At 36.8% G+C, this 19,484-nt stretch overlaps 2 protein-coding genes across 4 annotated transcripts; both read left to right on the top strand.

The window, feature by feature from the left end:
- Positions 1 to 593: 593 nt before the first annotated feature.
- LOC148790618 (uncharacterized) lies at positions 594 to 17,057 on the top strand. 3 transcript variants are annotated; one of them, XM_088890240.1, is made up of 3 exons: positions 594 to 752; positions 3,867 to 3,884; positions 16,564 to 17,057. In XM_088890240.1, exons 1-3 carry the CDS (start codon positions 594 to 596, stop codon positions 16,762 to 16,764), a joined length of 378 nt encoding a protein of 125 aa, XP_088746366.1. In that variant the 3' UTR covers positions 16,765 to 17,057. The 3 variants fall into 3 exon arrangements, with proteins under 3 accessions (XP_088746366.1, XP_010246325.2, XP_010246342.1); XM_010248023.3 differs by having other exon boundaries at positions 16,597 to 17,057; XM_010248040.3 differs by lacking the exon at positions 3,867 to 3,884 and having other exon boundaries at positions 16,597 to 17,057.
- LOC104589636 (hydroxyacyl-thioester dehydratase type-like protein) lies at positions 3,433 to 4,701 on the top strand. Its single transcript, XM_010248014.3, has 3 exons — positions 3,433 to 3,884; positions 4,123 to 4,238; positions 4,355 to 4,701. The coding sequence occupies exons 1-3, from the start codon at positions 3,633 to 3,635 to the stop codon at positions 4,455 to 4,457; spliced, it is 471 nt and encodes a 156-aa protein (XP_010246316.1). The 5' UTR covers positions 3,433 to 3,632; the 3' UTR covers positions 4,458 to 4,701.
- Positions 17,058 to 19,484: the final 2,427 nt, after the last annotated feature.

Here is a 19,484-nt window from a genome sequence, read left to right on the forward strand (position 1 = left end):
AATAATGGTAAAAAAGAATTGACATCTCACTACCAGAATCTCATGCCAGGATCTTTGCTTGTCGAGCTTCAGAACGGGTCGAAGAAATTCAGTATTTTGATGAGATGCTGATTTTATCAATCTTCAATTTGTGAGTTTTTACTTTGTTTAGTTCAATTTAATTCACGAACCCTTGTAGTTTTTCTTTATTCTCATTGATTAATTGTGAATTTATGGTTTTTCTTGTGAGAGAGCTTGATTTTCAGTTGCTTTTTTATTTTTCTTGAAATCTAGGGCTTATGCATGTAAGGTCTATTTTTGAGAATATATTGTAATTTTTTCTAATAGAGAAGAAATTGTAAATGATGTTTTCTGCAACAACAGTATGGATGGATTAGTAAATCTGTAACTATGATACACTGTTGTCTCTTGAAAAATACTGATAATATGAAAAGGTGCCATTTCATTTCCTGTAATGTTTTGATATTGGGAGACTGATCAAAAAAATGTTCTGATATTGGGAGCTTTATGATCATCAATTTCTTTTCCTTTTTGATGCTTATTGTGCTTATGATGTAATTGTTTAACAGGTTTTATTAGAGGTGCTTGTAACAATGTCGAGGCCCATGGTACTTGTTTTTCTGCTGCTGGTACTCATTATTACATCTCAGTTTGAATGGAAGCAACAACTTGTGAATGATTTTGAAACAGCCCCAAGTATTTCTCAGAAGCAGCAACAAATATCAAAGAGGGAAGAAGCTGTAAAAGAAAAGGCAGGTCATTTATGTGCTAGTTCATTTTATTACCGTAAACTACCTCTCCTTCTTAGTTTCTTGGTTTAATTTGGATTTTTAGACTTTGTTAATTTTGGGTGGTTGTAAAATGAGTAGAGTAACATTAGTGCTGGTACTTTTAACAGTTTAACTCATAAAGGAGCACATTTATTATGAATATTAATTGTGAAACTTTGAAGTGCATCATAATTAATCATTTCATTGACGACTGCTTGAGTCTTCAACTTCTGTATGTAAAGCCATTCCATTTCTCTTTACTGGCAGATGGACAAAAATGAGTAGAGTAACATTAGTGCTGGTACTTTTAACAGTTTAACTCATAAAGGAGCACATTTATTATGAATATTAATTGTGAAACTTTGAAGTGCATCATAATTAATCATTTCATTGACGACTGCTTGAGTCTTCAACTTCTGTATGTAAAGCCATTCCATTTCTCTTTACTGGCAGATGGACAAATTCAAAATACACATGCAGTTATACATGAATGTACACCAGAATCAGTTGAATATGCTTCGTAAACCCATCAAAATACCATTCATGTAGTTTTGTTTATAATGTGCTTCTTCCACCATCTCTAGTAAAATAAATTTGTTAAAAAATATAAAGAGAAAGTACAAGAAAGGTGACCAAATGTCACCCGAGAGAAGAAATGAAAGATCTAAACCACCCACAACCTGACACTCCAGAATCTGAAAAACTACCCTAACTGAGAAAAACCCCGACAACAACTAACTCAAACAAAAACACAAAATATAAATTCTGCTCTCCCAAACCATCCTCACCATACAGGATTTTACAGGTTTCACCTCTTTCCACCAAATAATCCTCCTTTCAACCGGTACACACTTTTGAAACAGGAATAGTGAGATGATTTTTTCTATTTCTGAAACATCTCACTGTATTAGGAGTTAGGACTCTTTGAAAGGACTTTTGAGTCAAGGGGATTTGCATTGGTTCTTTCTTACTCTAAAACTGCATTTTTTTTTTCTAAATTCTGTTATGCAATCTCATTGCCCTCTTTATCATCTTCCTCTACTAAGTTGAGATCTTTCCAATTGCCTTGAGGCTCCTTCACCCTGAGAGCGGTGAGTCTTCCACTTCAAAATCCACCGTATCTTTCTTAATGGGAAACCTTTCTTCCAACTTCATGAATGTTTTCTTGATGGGAAACTTTTCTACTATGTTTAGTTTAGGTTGTGAATTACTTGATTTATGGCTTTCTGCTTAGATTTGGATGGGGTCTGCTTTTATTCTCATTGACCTTGGATACAAGGACATATCCATGGCTTTTATTTACCATTTTGACCATGATTTTTCATTTGTTATTAATTATCATTTTTTTTAATAAAAGAAAAAAAAAAAGTCTTGGGATGGTTTACCAGACAAATTGGGTAGAATGGGATCTTATTGAATTCTTTTTTTATTGGTATAGATTACTAATAAAGTTGCGGAAATGGTTGCTAGAGTTATCGGGAAAAGGAAGCAAATTGCAAAAAGGAAAATAAAACAAGTTAAGAATTGGAAAATTAAAGATGGACTAACATTTATTGTAAAAAAGGAATAATGGTGATAAAGTAGGATTTAGCAACCAAAATCATGATATTGAACAAAAAAGCAGGATGCAAATTCTAGAGGTTATGGATAGAAAATCTATAAGGTAAGAACAAGAACAGAAACACAGGGACAAATAGGACTTCGGAGGAATTGCAATTCCACACTTCCACTAGTTGAATCATGAGTGTCATCTATCATGTTGCTTATGCTGGTGTTTTGATGGATCTATGCACCACCAAATAGAGCTAGAAGAGTTGCTCTTCTACTTTCAGTGGATTTAAACTGCATAAAATGGCAATGTCAAAGGCCAGAAATTTATTTGAATTTCTTATTTTGTCTTTTTCAATAAATTCCTGGATTTTCATGTAGGCTTCTTTTCCTTGTTCAAGAACTTCAAAAGACCTTAACATATGGAAAGAAAAAGTAAAATCAATAGAATCTAATAAATTTCTTCTTCAACTGATTTTCTATGATTTAGTTTCTCATCTCATGCTGGTCATCTTTCCTTATTCTTCTCGATGGAATGAGAGTTTGTACTCTTTTATCTATGCTCAGCATTAATACATTGCATCACTGCCCAGCAGACCAAAAAAAAAGGAAAATGGGGTTTTCTTGCCTGCTTATCACATTATCCTGGGGTGGTTGATTGAATCAATTAAAAATTCTTTTAATCTTGTCAAAAGATTGGAGTTCAGGCATATTTTTGACATGGAAAACTGAAAACTGAGGATTCAATTAGAATAACAGACTTGTAGCTTAAGTTTAGCATCTTTGATTTTTATCCTCTTCTTCATGCATCTGGAATGAAATTTCTTTTTTTTTTTAATTTCATCTTGTGAAAAATGTTCTCGAACAATTCTCATGCAATTTTTTGTAACATACATGATGCTTAACCTTCAAACATTATGGTTTTGAAATGGCTAAACATCAGAGATGTTGGTCCCACCCAATGGTATGTAAAGGCCAAAATACATCACAATTAGTGGTGCCTAACTTGCCACTACATTTATATTTGGTTCTCATTTTCCAATGATATTCTGCACTGGTTGTTACAGCACCATCTTAAAATACATCTCATTTTCCAATGATATAGAGAGAATTTGGTTTCCACACTGAGTTGTAATATCACCAATCAGGAAGGAAGCACCCATAGTGCCTATTTTACCAGATAGGTGATCTCTGACAATTAGGTTGGAGATAACTTCCACTTGTTTGTGTCCCATTTTGCTAAGAAGTTTACAAGGTTGCAGAGAGATTCATTAAATCTCATTGACCATTAAAGCACAACACCTCTAAGACAACATGCTTCTGAAGCGCCTAGCTTGCTTGAGCTTCTCATCATCTGCTGCATCTCGTATCTTGAAAATTGGAGATGTTCTAAAGCATTCAAGAAAGTTCTCTGATCTAGATGTTCTTGAGTACTCGAAGCTAAGCCATGATTCAAATCCTTTGCATTTTGATTCCAAATGTGCTAAAACTGCTGGATTTGAAGATCGACTTGTTCATGGGATGCTTGTTGCTGGTCTCTTTCCTCAGATCATTGCTTCTCATTTTGTAAGTTTATTTATGTCCACCTTTTTTTTGTTTATATAGCTTTCCTTAGGACAGTTTTTTTGGCATTAGTGTTTGGTAGACAAATGTTTTTTTTTTTTTTTTTTATTTAGAGTTTTTTAATGATTGAATGAAATTTGTTGAAAGGGTTTAGTTTTTGTTAAAAGGGTTGGATTTTCCCCCCTTTTGCACTAGAGCTGTTCAGAGTTTAATGGTCTGAAATGATTCAATGAACGTGTAGCCTGGAGCTGTGTATGTCTCACAAAGCTTACATTTTAAGTCACCAGTCTACATTGGAGAGGAGGTCATTGCAGAGGTTCAAGCAGTTAGTTTACGAGAGAACCGGAAGAGATACATGTTTGTGCCTTATCCTATTACAAAATCGTAGCTCCTTCTCTTCCTTCAGTTTATGGTCAGTGTTATTGAGCAACCGTTGATGAACTTATATATATTATAACCTTCTGAATGTGCAGAGCAAAATTCTCAACAAAATGCTTTAAAGATGGGAGGCTTCTTGTGCTTGATGGAGAGGCTATGGCCATATTGCCAACTCTGTCCATGGGTGAACAACAGTGACCAAACTGATGGAAGTCAGATTCAGCCCATAAATAGAGTCCCTTCTTAACACTGTTGTGTTCTTCATAAATTTTTTTCATGAATATAGGAATTTGCATTTCTTAACTTATGTGAATGTGAAACAGATATCACTTCTGTTACACTAGAGAAGGGCTTTTAGGAAGTCAATGTACTGTAGTACTACTAGTGTGAGTGCCATCTACTAACGTGCCTAGCAAATTAAGTGATAATTTGTTGCCATTTCTAGGAAATATGTGCATTCAGGTTACAACCCAAAGTTGCAATTACATTCTTGATCAGTTATTGCAATCTCTAAACCATAAGCTTTGTGAGACATACAAAACTAGATTCATACTGGATGAATCATTTCGGACCATTAAAATCTAAATCACTATCAGGCTATGGAGTTAATTTTTTTACTCAACTTTTCTTTGACACATTTATCTAAAAATTGCCATCTAACATGTTGGGCAAATCTGGTTGTGTCACTTTGTCTTATAAAAAGCCAAAATTTACATTTTTTTTTCACAGGAGAGGAAGCATTTTTTTTTATCAGTAATTGTTAGTGACTTTATTGATATTTTAAAAAGGGCGGTATATACACAGTGATATGCCAGGCACCCTTTCATTTGGCCAAGTCCCAGTAGCCAACCATCTGTTCCTCCTCACAATTTCCTAAGTTCTGTTTGTTTGCAGTGCAAGTCTGAACCTGTAAAACGTCTTTACCTGGTTCAGTTTTACATCCATTTTTGTAACTATGATTTGCACTCCTACCTGATTCAAAATTTGCATTATATCATTTGCACTTGTTGGCAGTGCAAATTTTGCATCTCCTATAAAGTGGGGCTTCATGGGGCTATATAACCGGGGTAGCCTGTCCCCCAAACCCATAAACCTCCCCCCAACTCTGGTGACAGCAGAATTTGATCCCGAGCCTCAGCTATAGCCGGTGAAAGAAGGGAGCTTATCAACTGAGCTACCATCAGGTATCAGTTGGTTCATGTAAAGCGGGGCCACTTCCTATTTTGCTCCTCTCAAACAAGCAACTTTCTTCATGTCTTCATTCTCTACATATGAAGTCAAAATGACATTATTTTACCTCCAAATCCTCTCAAACAAAACAAAGTTAAACATGAAGCAAGATTAAACTAGAATTTACAGTCAGCTATTTACACTTCCATCTGTTCACAGTTCACACTAGTGCGCTGCAAACAAATTGAAAACCTTAGGGAATCAAACCCCTGTGCAATTTTGTATCACAGAAGAGGACACATTGATATTTTTTCCATTCTTCATTCAATTGCTTGCTTTATTTAAAAAAAAAAACATGGTAAGAGAGATCTGTGATATGATTTGTGAGAAGCAATGATACAAGAAAGAGGGTATCTATTTGGGACTTAACGTGCATTGAAGTTGAAAGGCAAGGATATGAATCATGTGTAGAAGAGCCTCTTATCTCAAGAAAATACTCGATTGTTTATCAAAGAATTCCTCTTTTGCTTGAGAACTCTGTTGATTATTGAGGAATAGAAGTACACGCAGGACACTTGAAAAGTATGGATCATGAATGCCTGATTTTTTAGGCTAAGTTATGCATACACTGAACCGGTGGAAATATGCACTCCAGTTTCTGTGCATTTGTTTTGACATACAAATTTCTCTTGAAAAAGGCTGCAATTGTGTATTGAAATTCTTGTTTACTCTCAAGATGGGTGCAAATTTGCTTCTAAAATATGTATACAAATTTGCACTGTCCCATGATTGGTTTAAATAAGCTGACTTCTAGGCATTTTCTATTCTGTCATTTCACTTGTCTAAACAAATAGGTGGAAAAGGTAACCACATTAGGTCTTGGGGAACAAGTGCCAATACAGCAGTTAGGAAATCTACAGTGATTGCATTGTGGTCCCCCCCGGAGGCTGGGTGGAAGAAACTAAATTTTGATGGCAGCTGTCTTGGAAATCCGGGCCTTTGGGCATAGGTGGGGTAATAAAGGGAGAGGATGGAAATATGCTTGCCTTGTTCTCAGGTCCTATTCAGCAAGGTGTTGTAGTGAGCTCAGAAATGAAGGCAGCAGTGTTTGGTGTTGAAAAAGCCAAAGAAATGGGGGTCAACAGGCTGATTGTTGAAGGGGACTCAAAAAATTGTTGTAAACTGGCTGAGGAAAGGGAAGGGAATAAGTTGGTAGTTAAGGAATGAGTTCAGGCACTTCAAACAGGCTTGTAAAGACATGGTGATTCAGATAAGATGGGCTAGAAGATCAGCTAACAATATGGCTGATGGTCTAGCTAAGCAAGGAGTTCTAAGACAATCTATGTTCTGGGCTTAATCTAGCTAGTAGAATGTTTCTGTTGGCTTACCTTTTGGCTGTCATGTAACTTAAAGGGATTGTTTTTGGGTTTGTTTGGGGATGTGAACTAAGTGGAATGCTTGTCCACCACAACTTCTTGTTGCACTTAATCTTCTAATTAATTAATGAATTTCTGTGTTGCTGATAAAAAAAAGGTAACCACATTTACTCCCTATAACAAACCTACAAGATGAGTACAGTCACTAGTGCATGGATGAACTGGGTTTATGCTCATGGTTTTCACACCCATTTGCATTTAGTATGATGCATGTTTTGCATCACAAACAAAGACATCCTTAATGGCATTCCTCTGTGCAACTTTGTATCTTATTAAGGACAACAGGGGATTCACCAATAGTTGTGAGCCTTGGGCCTCAATGGTACTTTACTTGGTAAAAAAGTTCTTTTTCCAAATACTGATAATGCTTGGCTCGGAGAATGGTCTCTGGACCTCTTTGCAAACAATAATCAAAGTATAAAAATGAAAGCGCACACATTGTTTGATGAACAATAGCTGGAAGTTTTCTTGTATGCATTAATTAAAAGTTCCTTGATATGCAGAATTTTTGCCTGCATATTCTATTAGGTGAAACTTTATGAATTGGTAGTTTTTCGACCTCTACGTTTTTGCTGGTTAGTTCTTCAACCATTACATATGATATACTTGTCAACATATCATTGTCGATCCATGCTTAAGTAGAGGTGTAAATCGGGCCAGGCCAGGCCCGACACGATGGTCCTTGTTGTGCTAGGCCTGGGGTTTGAAGTCTAGGGGCCAACACGGCACGACACGATCAAGCGGGCCGTGCTACCCACGACACAACCCATATATACTATTTATATATATTTATTTATATTTATATATATATACATAATATTTATATGTTTTATATATTTATATATATAATATATTAATAAAATAAACAACTTTTTTCAATTTTATTATACTAATTTATTTAATTATTGTATATATAAGCAATTGTATACATCAAAATTCATATAAAATTAAAATTTTAAGTTTTTTTTTCAATTTTTTAAATAAATAAGCAAAAATAGCTTTGGCCCGACTTGGGCCAAGGCTTGGCCTATGGGCCAGCTCGGCTCGCGGCACGACACGGACCCACACGTGCTTGGGCCGTGGGCCGTGGGCCGTGCTGGGCCGACCCCTAAAATTTTCACCGGGGAGGACGGCACGGCCCGTGGGCCAGCACGGCATGGTCCACACTTTGCGTGGGCCGCTTGTGGGCCATGCCGTGCTGGCCCGGCACGACCCACTTTACACCTCTATGCTTAAGGATCACTATAGGGCCTTGTCCATGATTCAAGCTACAAATGCTGGGTAGAGTTTAAATTTTCTTGTATGATCCAAGGGTTCATCCACCATTGGGTGGTATGTAGTTTGTTGACATTTAGATGATTCAGCTTGTTGATCATATTTTCTATTTGATAGGAAAGAAATCTCTATGCAGGTGGAAAATGGCCTTTGATAATGTGCAAATAAGGAACTAAAGAATCTTTGCAGAGAGAGAGAGAGGAATAAGGAAACCATTAAGGAGGTGATTTGTTTCAGGGTATTCCATTGGCTTAAATCAATTGATCTGTTCAACAATGTCTCAATAGATGATTTGTCAAGAAAATGGAAAGAAAATGCCTTTTCAGCCCCAGTTCAAGAGGTTGCAGCTCCAATTTGGTCCCCCTTCCAAACGGATTCTATAAATTGAACTTTGATGGAAGCAGTATTGGAAACCCAGGGCCTTTCGGTATTGGGGGTGTTATAATACGAGGGACGAGAAAGGGAACATCACTGCTTTGTTTTCAGGTCCAATTGAAGCGGGTGATTCTCTTAGAGCTGAGATTTTGGTGGCGTTAGAAGGTGTTCAGAGAGCTAAGGACATAAATTTGGGGAAGCTAATCATTGAAGGAGATTCAAAGCTGGTGATAGATTGGCTAAAGGGGGATAAGGCTGGTCTGTGGGTGTACAGAAATGAAAAGAAATGTTCAATTGGCTGACAAAAGAAATAGAAATTAAAATAGTTTGGGTCAAGAGATGTGCAAATTCCTTTGCTGATGGGTTAGCAAAACAAAGGGTGAACAGGGAAAATTTGTTTTGGGCTGAACTGTAATGTTTTGTCTTCTCTCTTTGTTGGGGAAATAAGAGAGGTTATCTCTCAGCTCTCCCATGTAATCCTGTTTCTTTAATCAATGAAATCCATTGTTATTGATAAAAAATGCCCTTTGATAATATGCAGTCTTCTTCTGTGTTACTTCTAATGAACCCAAGTAACTTCTTAGTAGAAGCCCTTTACCCTAAACCCAAATTTATTTGTTTTAATTATGGCCAACCCTAAATCCAACTGTCTTTGTTTTAATATAAGATTAGATGCCTAATAACATGACAAAATAAATCAATCAATTAATTTGGCAAGCTCATTCCTAACCAAAATATTCTATATATTTGATTAGAAAATATTAATTTAGTATTAATTCCCCCAAAATTAATTTTATGTTAATCCAATATGCTTTGCATTTGATTAGAAAATTAATTTAATAAATATAATGATCAGAGCTATTTGGGGAATTAGGGGGAGGAGTTGGGCAGCTCTTCTAGTGGTAGGAGCTTTAGGAGGGATCATAATAATGTGGAGAGAAGAGGAAGTTTCAGACCTTGAAGTGGATGGGGGGGGGAGCTCTCTATCACCATCCTTTTCACTAATAACACCGACGGCTTCAATTGGTTGTTGACTGGGGTGTATGGTCCAAATTGTCCATCAGAAAGAGCTGGACTTTGGGAGGAGTTGGACTCCCTGCATGATCATGTGGATATCCCATGGTGTCTTGGAGTATGAGAGACTTCTCTATCTTCATAGCAAAGTTACAACCTCTGTGATCTCCCACTAATTAATGGGAAATTTACCTGGTCTAATTTGCAGGTGAATACAATTCGGTGCAAGGCTTGACAGATTCTTTATGACTTTTAATTGGCTGGAGCATTTTCCAATTATTGTTCAAGGGATTAGACCTTGTTGCATCTTTGACCTTTGGCCAGTTGCTCTACAAACTGAAGTGATAAGAAGAGGTAAGACCATTTTCCGGTTGGAGAAATTTTGGAGTTTACACAAGGACTTCAAGCAAAAAGTGGCTAGTTGGTGGGTGGATTTCAAAGAGGAAGGTTGGGCTAGTTTTCGGTTTTTGCAAAAATTAAAATTTGTTAAGAGGAAGTTAAAAATCTGGGGCAGATAGGAATTTAAGTCTTCCGAAGATAAAAAAATATGCTTCTCTTGGAGATAAAGGATCTAAATAACAAGGAACAATCAGGGTTAGTAGATGAAGACTGGAGATCGAAAAGGGAGACTTTAATAACTTAGAAAAGGTAGTTGGAAGAGAGGAAGTTTTCTGGAGGCAGAGATCCAGGATTAGATGTCTGAAAGGAGATAACGATTCCAGTTTCTTCCACAATTATGCAAATGGGAGACAAAAAAACTTGTTCACCAAAGTGAAGGTGGGTCAAAGGGAAGTAGAAGATCCTGAAGAGATTATTGAGGCTTTCCTAAATAAATTACTTTAAGAAGTTGTACACAAAAGAAGGCAAAGAAGACCTTTTTTAAGTAGCTGGGATGCTCATTGCTGTTAGATGACAAGGCAATGTGGCTGGAAAGATATTTTGAGGAGGAAATTAAAGAAGTGGTGTTTAGCATGAAAGAAGATTGAGCTCCCGGGTCAGATGGTTTCCCCCTTTTTTCTATCATTCGGCAATTGTTAACAAAGGCAACAATCCAACCTTCATTTGTCTAATCCCCAAGAAAGGTGATACTTTGGAAACTAAGGATTTTAGGCCTATTAGCTTGGTTGGAAGCTTGTACAAGGTTTTGGCGAGAGTTTTGGTAGGAAGACTAAAGAAAGAGGTGGGATACCTAGTTTCTTCTAATCAATTTGTTTTATAAAAGGAAGGCAAATAGTGGACATCATCCTAGTTGGTAATGAATGTGTGGAGGCTTAGTCACTTCCTTGATAAGACAAGGTCCTTGAGCTTGAAAAGAGGCTTTGAAGTAGGAAGAGAAGTTATACAGATTTCGCATTTATTATTTGCAGATGGTATCATTGTTTTTTAGAGGCTGATTTAGAGAATATCACTCATCTAAAAAGGGTATTTCAATGCTTTGACTTGGTGTCTGGGCCCCAAGTTAACTTCTCAAAAGTAGCTTGGTGGGAATAAACATGGAGGATAGAGAGCAGTTGTATAAATTCCTGGAAGTTTTGGCATGTAAATTGGAGAACTTTCCTATAACTTACTTGGGGATGCCTTTAGGAGAGAATCCGAGGAGCACCCATTTTTTGGGATCCAGTGATTGAGAAGTGCAAAAAGAGATTAGCTACTTGGCAAAAAAGCTACCTCTCGAAAGGGGGGAGGCCCACCCTCTCTCTCTCTCTCTCTCTAGTCTGCCTATTTACTACTTTTGGTGTTCCTAATTCTTTGAAGATTAAATGTCATACTGAGAAGCTCAACGTAACTTTTTGTGGGATGGTGATGGAGAAAAAGGCTCATCTTGTAAACTAGGAGCAGGTTTGCAAACCAATGGAAGAGGATGGCTTGGGTATTGGGCATATTAAGGAAAGAAACCTGGCTCTTCTTGGCAAGTGGTTGTGGAGGCTCGCTCTTGAACCAAATACTTTGGACAGCCTTCATCAGAAGCAAGTATGGGCTAAACACGAATGGTTGGGATAAAAAAGTCCACTTGATCCGAGAGAATGCTGCAAATCCTTGGAAAGGTATGTCCTCTTGTTACACCACTTTTATTTCCCTCATTAGATATAGGGTGGGGGTGGTAATAAGATTAAGTTTTTGGCTGACCTTTGGTGGGGAAATCAAACCTTACGTGAATCTTATCCCCACTTGTTTTGGCTTAACCAAACCCAACGAGCTACCATTGCCACTTGTCTCCTTCCTTCTTCCTATGGGATTAGTTGGAGCCTTAGCTTTAGAAGACTGGGAATTGGAGATTGCTGAAGTCACAACTCACAAACCTCCTACTCTCGTTACGGGAGGCCTACTTCTCCCCTTCTTTAGACAGCTGTATCTGGATTCTTAACCCATCCAGAAAATTCTCAAGCAAGACTTTCTTCAAGGTTCTCATTTCAGGTAAGCAGAACAATTTCTTTCCTTGTAAGAAGATTTGGAACACTCTTGCTCCTTTGAGAGTTTCATTCTTCGTGTGGGAGGCTTGAATTAAACACCTGCGATATAATCCAGAGAAAGAACAAAGGCAGATTTTGTATTTCTCCGCATGTTTGCATCTTGTGCCTCTGAACACTCTGCCTGGTTGCATCTGGTACTGAGATGATGAAATATGGAATCATTTTCTGCACATGTTTAATTACAGCTAGGTAGCCCCTGAACATGTTTCAGATCTTCTTAGACAATGGCCTGGTGGGGGCTTGGGATAGAGAGGGAAAGCTTACTGGAGAACTCTGACCCATGCTGTGCTGTGGGGAGTGTGGGCAGAAAGAAACTAGTGAATTTTTGAAAACAAGAAAAGAACCATTGAAGATCTTATTTCTCATATAATCTTCTTATGTAACACGTGGATGACAAGTTCTGAGATCTTCAAAGGGGTTGCCATTTCGGACCTTCAATATGAAAGGAACTTAGTGGAGGTTCTACACTCCTTTCCATTGAACCCAGCTGTTGCCAGAGGTCTTTCGGGCAGGGAGGAGGCGTATAACTTTAAGCTGTGATTGAAATGCTTTCAGCAACCCAGGGGAGGCTGGGATAGGAGGTGTGATCAGGGAGGAAGACAGAAATATTTGTTTGGGTTTCAGTGGCCCAATAGGGGTAGTGGACTCTACAAAAGTTGAGATTTTGGCTGCTCTAACAGGTCTTCAAATTTCTAAGACCTTGGGTTTCTCCCCATTAACCATAGAAGGAGATTCTGCAAACATGATAAACTGGTTAGGGGAGAAGGACAGTGGGCCTTGTCATTTTATTCATTATTTGGATGAAGCAATAGATATCATAACCCAATTGAATACAAGGATTAGATGGGTTCCTAGAGGTTTAAATTCTGTGGCTGATGGTCTAGCTAAATGAGGGGTTCATAGGAATTCTTTGTTTTGTGACTGCATGTTACCCTTGTAATTTATTTGGAGAGTCTTTGTCTGCAGCTGTACACCTCATGTATCCTGTGCTTCTTTTTTAATGAAATTGTTAGTTTTATAAAAAAAAAAGAAAAAAGGATTTGTGGTCATGCCTATAAAAGAGTATAAACTATTGAAGTAGTCCATATTATTTTGAGTTCTAATATTGCAATCACTAAAACAGTTAATTCAAAGAAATGGTTAGTATAACATTAATTTATATTGTATATAAAAAAGGCTTGGGTCCCATGGTGGGTCAACAACTTAACTGTTTTTTTTTTTTTTTTTTTTATAAATGTCAACAACTTAACTGTTTGAGCTTGTGATATTATAAATCATATAAAAAAAATACAAAAAATATATTAAAATGAAAAATACATAAAAATTGGCCATGTTTTTCATATTATATATTTATCATGTTAAACAGAAAATAAGTGTGGTAAATGAGGATTATTGTCATTAATGATGGAAATGGATAAAAATACAAAAAGAGATCTAATATCTAACCTATGACCCACTGACCAGGTCAAACCATTCAAATTCAATGGTTCAACTGGATGGATCACTAGGTTGTTGGCTGGGCCAATATTTTTTTTTGTAAATAAATTGCTCACTGGCTAAATAGACCTAAAAATCTAACTGGGTGATGGGTCACCCAGTCACACTTGACAGGTTAACGATGGGTTGAAAACATTGATATGTGGTAATGGATTCCAAGGGTTGCCGATTGGATGACAGATGAACTAGGAAAGCAAGGGGTAATGAGGGATCAATTGTATTGGGGCCAAATATGCTAGGATTTTAGATTTTGTTTGGAAGTTAGCTGAGGCTAGCCTCCATGGTTGGGATTTTCTGCCTTGATTTTCTCGTTTTTCACTTTCTATTTAATAAAATTCAGTGCTGTTATTAAAAGAACATTGATACATGGTAATATTTTAGTTATAAAACAAATTGAGTAAATGCATTAACAGGATAAAAAAGGGTTGGATTTGGTTTGGGTATACTGAAATTGACTAGATGCGGATTTTACCTATGGATCCATCAAAAGCCAAATCTAAATTTGATAAAGCAGCAAGGCCTAGAGGGTAGAGCTTTTCAGATCTGGACTCAAAATTTTTTCGATGTGACAACTCCTTTATGGCTTCTAAGATTCTTCTAAATTGTTAAATGAGACAAACTTGCCTGCAACTATTTGAGTGTTCTTTTTATTAGGAAACCAAATCCAATAATATGGAGCATTTTGACACCAACCCATACTTTGGCATGGGTCACTTCTAGTGGGAATTTAAATCATTAGTTTCACAACTCATCTTAAGATGATTGATCAAAATAAAATAAAATAAAATAAAAAAGCTCATCATAAGATGATTATCACCAGGTAGCTGCACTTTAATGCATATGATTGATCATATATAGAGATTTTTTTTTTACCACTAACAGATCAATGAGAACTTTATTGCTGATAAAAGAGGGAAAAGGAGAGAACTTGTTTGGCTGAGAAAAGCTGGCAAGCTAGCAAGGCCTACAGCCATGGCCCATGAAAACCCCTAACTCTGGTTGATCATATACGTAACTCAACAAATAAACATGAAACACCTGAACAATTATATATTAAATTGCAGTAAATCAATAAGGCTCTTCACACTCAATAGAGAATTAAAGAAGTATCAACAAAAATTGTGGATAGTTTAGACGCTCTTTAAGTGCTACCAGCTTGAAAGCTTTAAGCACCACAAAAAAGAAGTGGGATCTGCCCTATTTTTGTTTACCTGGAAGGGGTTGGGGTGTGGGTTGCAGAGGGGAAGTTGGATATCAAAGGGCAGAAGGGCCAACCCTCTTTTTGTTTGCACAAAAGAGGAGGCTTGTGATGTAGATCCAAATCTAGATTGGTAACAAATTTGAGGAAAAACTGAAAAGGAAACAATGATTTCGTGGATTTAAGTCCATTGTTTGGGTTTTTAAGGCTAGTGGCAGGTTGGTGGATGAGAGTGTGCCTAGGGCTATATGGCTGTATGATGTGATGAGGATGCTAATTTAGTGCTGAAACTTCTGCAATATAAAAAGTTATTTATAGAGAGAACCCCCCACCCCCACCCCCCCCCCCCCCCCCCAAAAAAAAGAAAAAAAAAAGAAAAAGAGTCAATACCTTGAGATTAGAATGGGAGTTGCTCAAAATAAATGTTCAGGGTGATGACTAAAGGATAAAGATTGAGAGAGAGCCTTGGTGCACATTGGTGCATACTTTTTAAGAAACTCAATGACATCCATATAAGAAGTTTCTCTCTCTAGAGAAATTGTTTGAATTGAGAATTAAATGGAATTGAAAGAAGACTTACCCAAAACCAGTTCCGGGTTTTTCTTGTGTTAAATAATGCCTTTATTTTAATTATTTTCAGGCCTTGGATAGCTTTTGGTGGCTGAACTAAAAAATTTGAAAGAGAAGACTAGACTAGAGAATAGAGAGAAAAAAAACCTAGGAATCACTTCTATAATCACTCTGCTTTGAAATTACTTGCCAAAAGCTAAACAAGCACAAATGAACTCTAAAATTCATTAGCTACATTTTTGCAATCTCACACATGCACACACAAGGCATATATTTATCTTGCAATTTCTTGGATCTTTCAAAAGTCATCCTACCCAGTATATACAGACACACATAATAGTTTTTTCTTGTGATACATTTAGACCATCTAGGATCAGCCAAACTCCACCCTAACAAAGAAAACTTGAAATAAAAATTTTGCCACTCATGAAGCAAACTACTATTGGACAAATTAAACACACTAAACATTGAAATTTTAAACATGACTGAGCTACGACTAAAGAAATCAAACTAATAGACTGCATATCACATAGAAAGGTGAAAATGATGTTAACATTTTTATGGCCAGACGCCAGAGCTTAATTCCCAAGAATAACCATCCTGCCAAATGAACACTTGTGGTTAGGTCCTTTTCCATGTAGAATGTCCTCAAGGAATGGCTGTTGCTGTATACAATCTTCCTTTTCCACGCAAGGTGCCAACCAGCTGGTTGGTAAGGTCTCCTGCTGGTCGTAGCAGAGACTTGGGATCGTATCCCGCCTGCACCTGGGTGTGTGTGTGTGGGGGGGGGGGGTTATGGGGTATAAAAAAAAATGCCTAGGTGGTCCACCTTATTCACTAGGCAGGCACCCCAGATGGGCACTTTCCAGACGGGCTGTGACCATTCAAACTACCCCCGACCCTGGTGATTTTGATAAATAACCACCTGATTGGTTATCACTTTTATGATACCAGTTGATTAGTCAGTCACCAGTCTTTCTGATATTGTCTTGCCTGTATCATATATGGGTGCATGTATGCCCCTAAGTGATCCTAGAAAAGTTTGTCACCTAAGCAACAATTAACGATAAAGCCTCCACTCTAGGAAGTTTATTTCAATAATATATCATTTATTCACATTAGAAATGTAAAGCATATATTGTTCTTTGTTCTATACTTGGTAATTTCACTTCTTCTCTATGCTGCCTGTCTGCGTTATTCACTAGTCCTGCTTACATGGTGCTGTCTTTTTCTTTGAATTTCAAAACTTGCTCGCTCAATGCTCATTTGATGTCAACATTCTTTTGGTAATGCTTGAGATGGTTGATGCTATTGGAGTTCCATCATGGCAGATTATCTTATCCCAAGAGAAAAACATTCAAAGACTCAATGAACTTGTCCGAAGTCTTAGGGAACAGCTGCTACAATGCAGGGGAAATAATGATACCATAAACAACTCTCTTACTCCTTTGACTGAAAATGTAAACGAGCTTGAGCGGCAGCATATCCTGGAGGACTAAGTTTTACGAGTATGTTTGGTATTTTCTATTAGTAAGACCTCCGTTCTCTGATCAAGCAATTGGCTTCATTGTGAAGTTCTATTCTGTGTAAAAGTTTCAAGCTGTTTGAATTGACTTATTGACCCATAGATAAGATATGAAAGTCCTGTTGTTTCCTGCTAATAATCTCTCAATTAGTAGGCGAGGTGCATTATGTACAAGTATCTCAAGGTTTGGAAGAAACAGCTAAACATATGGTCGGCATTAAAGGGTTATTATTGATTCCTTCAAGTCATATGAGATGGGTTAACTTATTTTGAGTTCTTAGTTCTGACATTTTCTTCAAAGCTATAAACAAATCTAACAGGTAGATGCATAAAAGGAAGGGGGGGGGGGGGGTAGAACCAAGTACCTGTTATGTAGCATGTCATACGTCCCATGATATCTACTCCGCCTGATTGTTGTAGTGTTATTCCCTTGGGCTCAGTTTGGAAAGAGTACAAATGCAAATATGTATAGGGTAAAGGGTTCGACTATAATACGAAAAAGATATGATATCTGAAAAACTTCTGATCACTCAACTGGAATCATGAATGCGGTAGCCAATTAGGTGTTATTTATCAAAATTCATTTTCTGCATCATAGATTGACCACCGCACTGACATGCTGGAGGGGATAAAGTAATAGGTAAATAGCCCTGCGTCTCTTTCAATAACACCCCTTTTCGACCGACCCAACCAGACATCGTTTGGTCACTCTCAAGAAACAGACGTATTCTCCTTTCATGTTTGGTTTTGGTTACTCTACATCTCGTCCGGTTTAGTGAGTCAACTCAGATGAGTGCTCGGTCTGCTTAAATGTTATTCATCTTCTTTATCCCATATCATCTCACATATCCCTGATAATCCTCCTTGCTCACTTTATCACATCCTCCTTTCCTTCCTAAAACAATAGTTTTTCTTTATATGTGTACCAGTAATAAGACAATTTTAAAATAAAATCGTAATTTCTAGAGTGTAAAACATGGATTTTCTGATTAATCTTCTTTTAAACAAATTTATTCATATGGCAAAAAAGGGTAATTTTGTTGTTCGCCATTATTTATATATAGAATTTAGCAAATGTAACCATGGTTTTTAAAATCGGATTGGAACGGATGGTTGAACCAGAAAAATCGGGAACCACTCAGGTGACTGGTTCCGTTTTTCCCCAAAACCATATTTTTACAAAAAACCATTGATTTGGTCAGCAAATCACTGATCCAAGCGGTTGAACCGTTCAAACCGTTCAATGGTTTTGACCGTATTTTATTTTATTGTCAGAACAGGCCGATCATTCAGTTTGAACGGTTGGACCATTCGACCTGGGAACCGGACCCCTGACCGGTTCAGTCTCCGGGTCGGTTTTAAAAACATCGAATGTAACCAATTATATGAATATGGTAAAGATATTTTGGCGTAACTACCTAGAATTTGAGTCACTAAAGTAGTTTTATAAAGAAATAACTAATTTAAGAATACATGTTTGCATAACATCCTATGCTATACACTATGGTTTACATGACATGGTTTTAAGCCATCTTATTTGAAAAAAAGAAAACTATGTCAACCTAAATGTGTTTGTATCGAGGCTTCCCAAAACATGAAAACAGGCTAAACCATATAAAAGATTTACATGATGAGAATTTCCAACTACTTTGAGGGGCATTCTTCAACATGGATTGTTTTTCTTGTTGCCGTCTCGAAAATAAATCAAAACCATATCTGGTTTGAAAATAAATTGTTTTTCAGAACAACACAGAAACGTGTTCTTGGCTGTGTATTATTTTTTTTTTTAAATGTTTGAAGAGCAAAATTTGTTTTTGTTTTAAAAAACATAATTTTGATGGTTTTAGAAACATGATTATTGATTCGTTTTTGAAAACAAAATCATCTTGATTTCACTTGTCCAAACAAAAACCAGGTTGGAGAATGTATTTTTTGTTTTTTTTTTTTTTTCCTGATGTGGAAATTTTAGAAAACAAATGAAAAGAAACCTTCACATTGTGGAGCACCTGCTCAATTGATGGACCTAACAACATCTCCTTTTTGCCGAACTTTAGTGCTCTTATACCATTTCAAAAACCTCTTATTGAAAAGAAAGAAGAAATTCTTTCAATTATGATTTTATGCTCACAATTAAATGAGGGAAAATTAACAAACAAGGGTATTTTAATCACAAAAAAATAAAAAATCTAGAAATCTCCAAAGGCATGTTCATAATTTCAAAGGAATATAGATAGATATGAGAGGGAAACCAGTTCTTAACTCTCTTTTTTTCTTCTTTTTTCCCTGGTAATGGTAAATGAAAGGGTATAGGATGCTTGGGGATTAAAAGGGTATAGGATGCTTGGGGATTAAAAGGGTATAGGATGCTTGGGGATAGACCACTTGCAATTGGGTTGGATACTTGCACCACAGAATTGGTGATTACAATGTTCTCTGTATAAAGTTGATTTACTAGGTGTAACCTTGTTCCGCATTCATAACTTTTTTATTTAATTTTTTACAATAAAAAACACATTTTCATTACCAAGGTCGCATTAGTAGTACGCTAGGTACTAATTATCAAGGTGGAAGGAATTATTCTTTGTGGGACCCATTGTAATACCTAATTGACATTAGCATGCCAGGTAATTATCACTAGAAGAGTAATTAAAGCAAGTTTTATTATTGTATTAGTTAGTTACTTTACTTTATTGC

Source organism: Nelumbo nucifera, chromosome 6, assembly GCF_055504915.1.
Source record: "Nelumbo nucifera cultivar China Antique chromosome 6, China Antique-T2T, whole genome shotgun sequence".
NCBI classification, from domain to species: Eukaryota; Viridiplantae; Streptophyta; class Magnoliopsida; order Proteales; family Nelumbonaceae; genus Nelumbo; species Nelumbo nucifera.

Excerpts from the sequence above, each read along its gene's own strand:
- LOC104589636 (XM_010248014.3), top strand. The coding sequence starts at position 3,633 with ATGCTTCTGAAGCGCCTAGCTTGCTTGAGCTTCTCATCATCTGCTGCA. Across the intron at positions 3,885-4,122 it reads AGATCATTGCTTCTCATTTT|CCTGGAGCTGTGTATGTCTC; the intron begins GTAAGTTTATTT and ends ATGAACGTGTAG. Across the intron at positions 4,239-4,354 it reads GAGAACCGGAAGAGATACAT|AGCAAAATTCTCAACAAAAT; the intron begins GTTTGTGCCTTA and ends CTGAATGTGCAG.
- LOC148790618 (XM_088890240.1), top strand. The coding sequence starts at position 594 with ATGTCGAGGCCCATGGTACTTGTTTTTCTGCTGCTGGTACTCATTATT.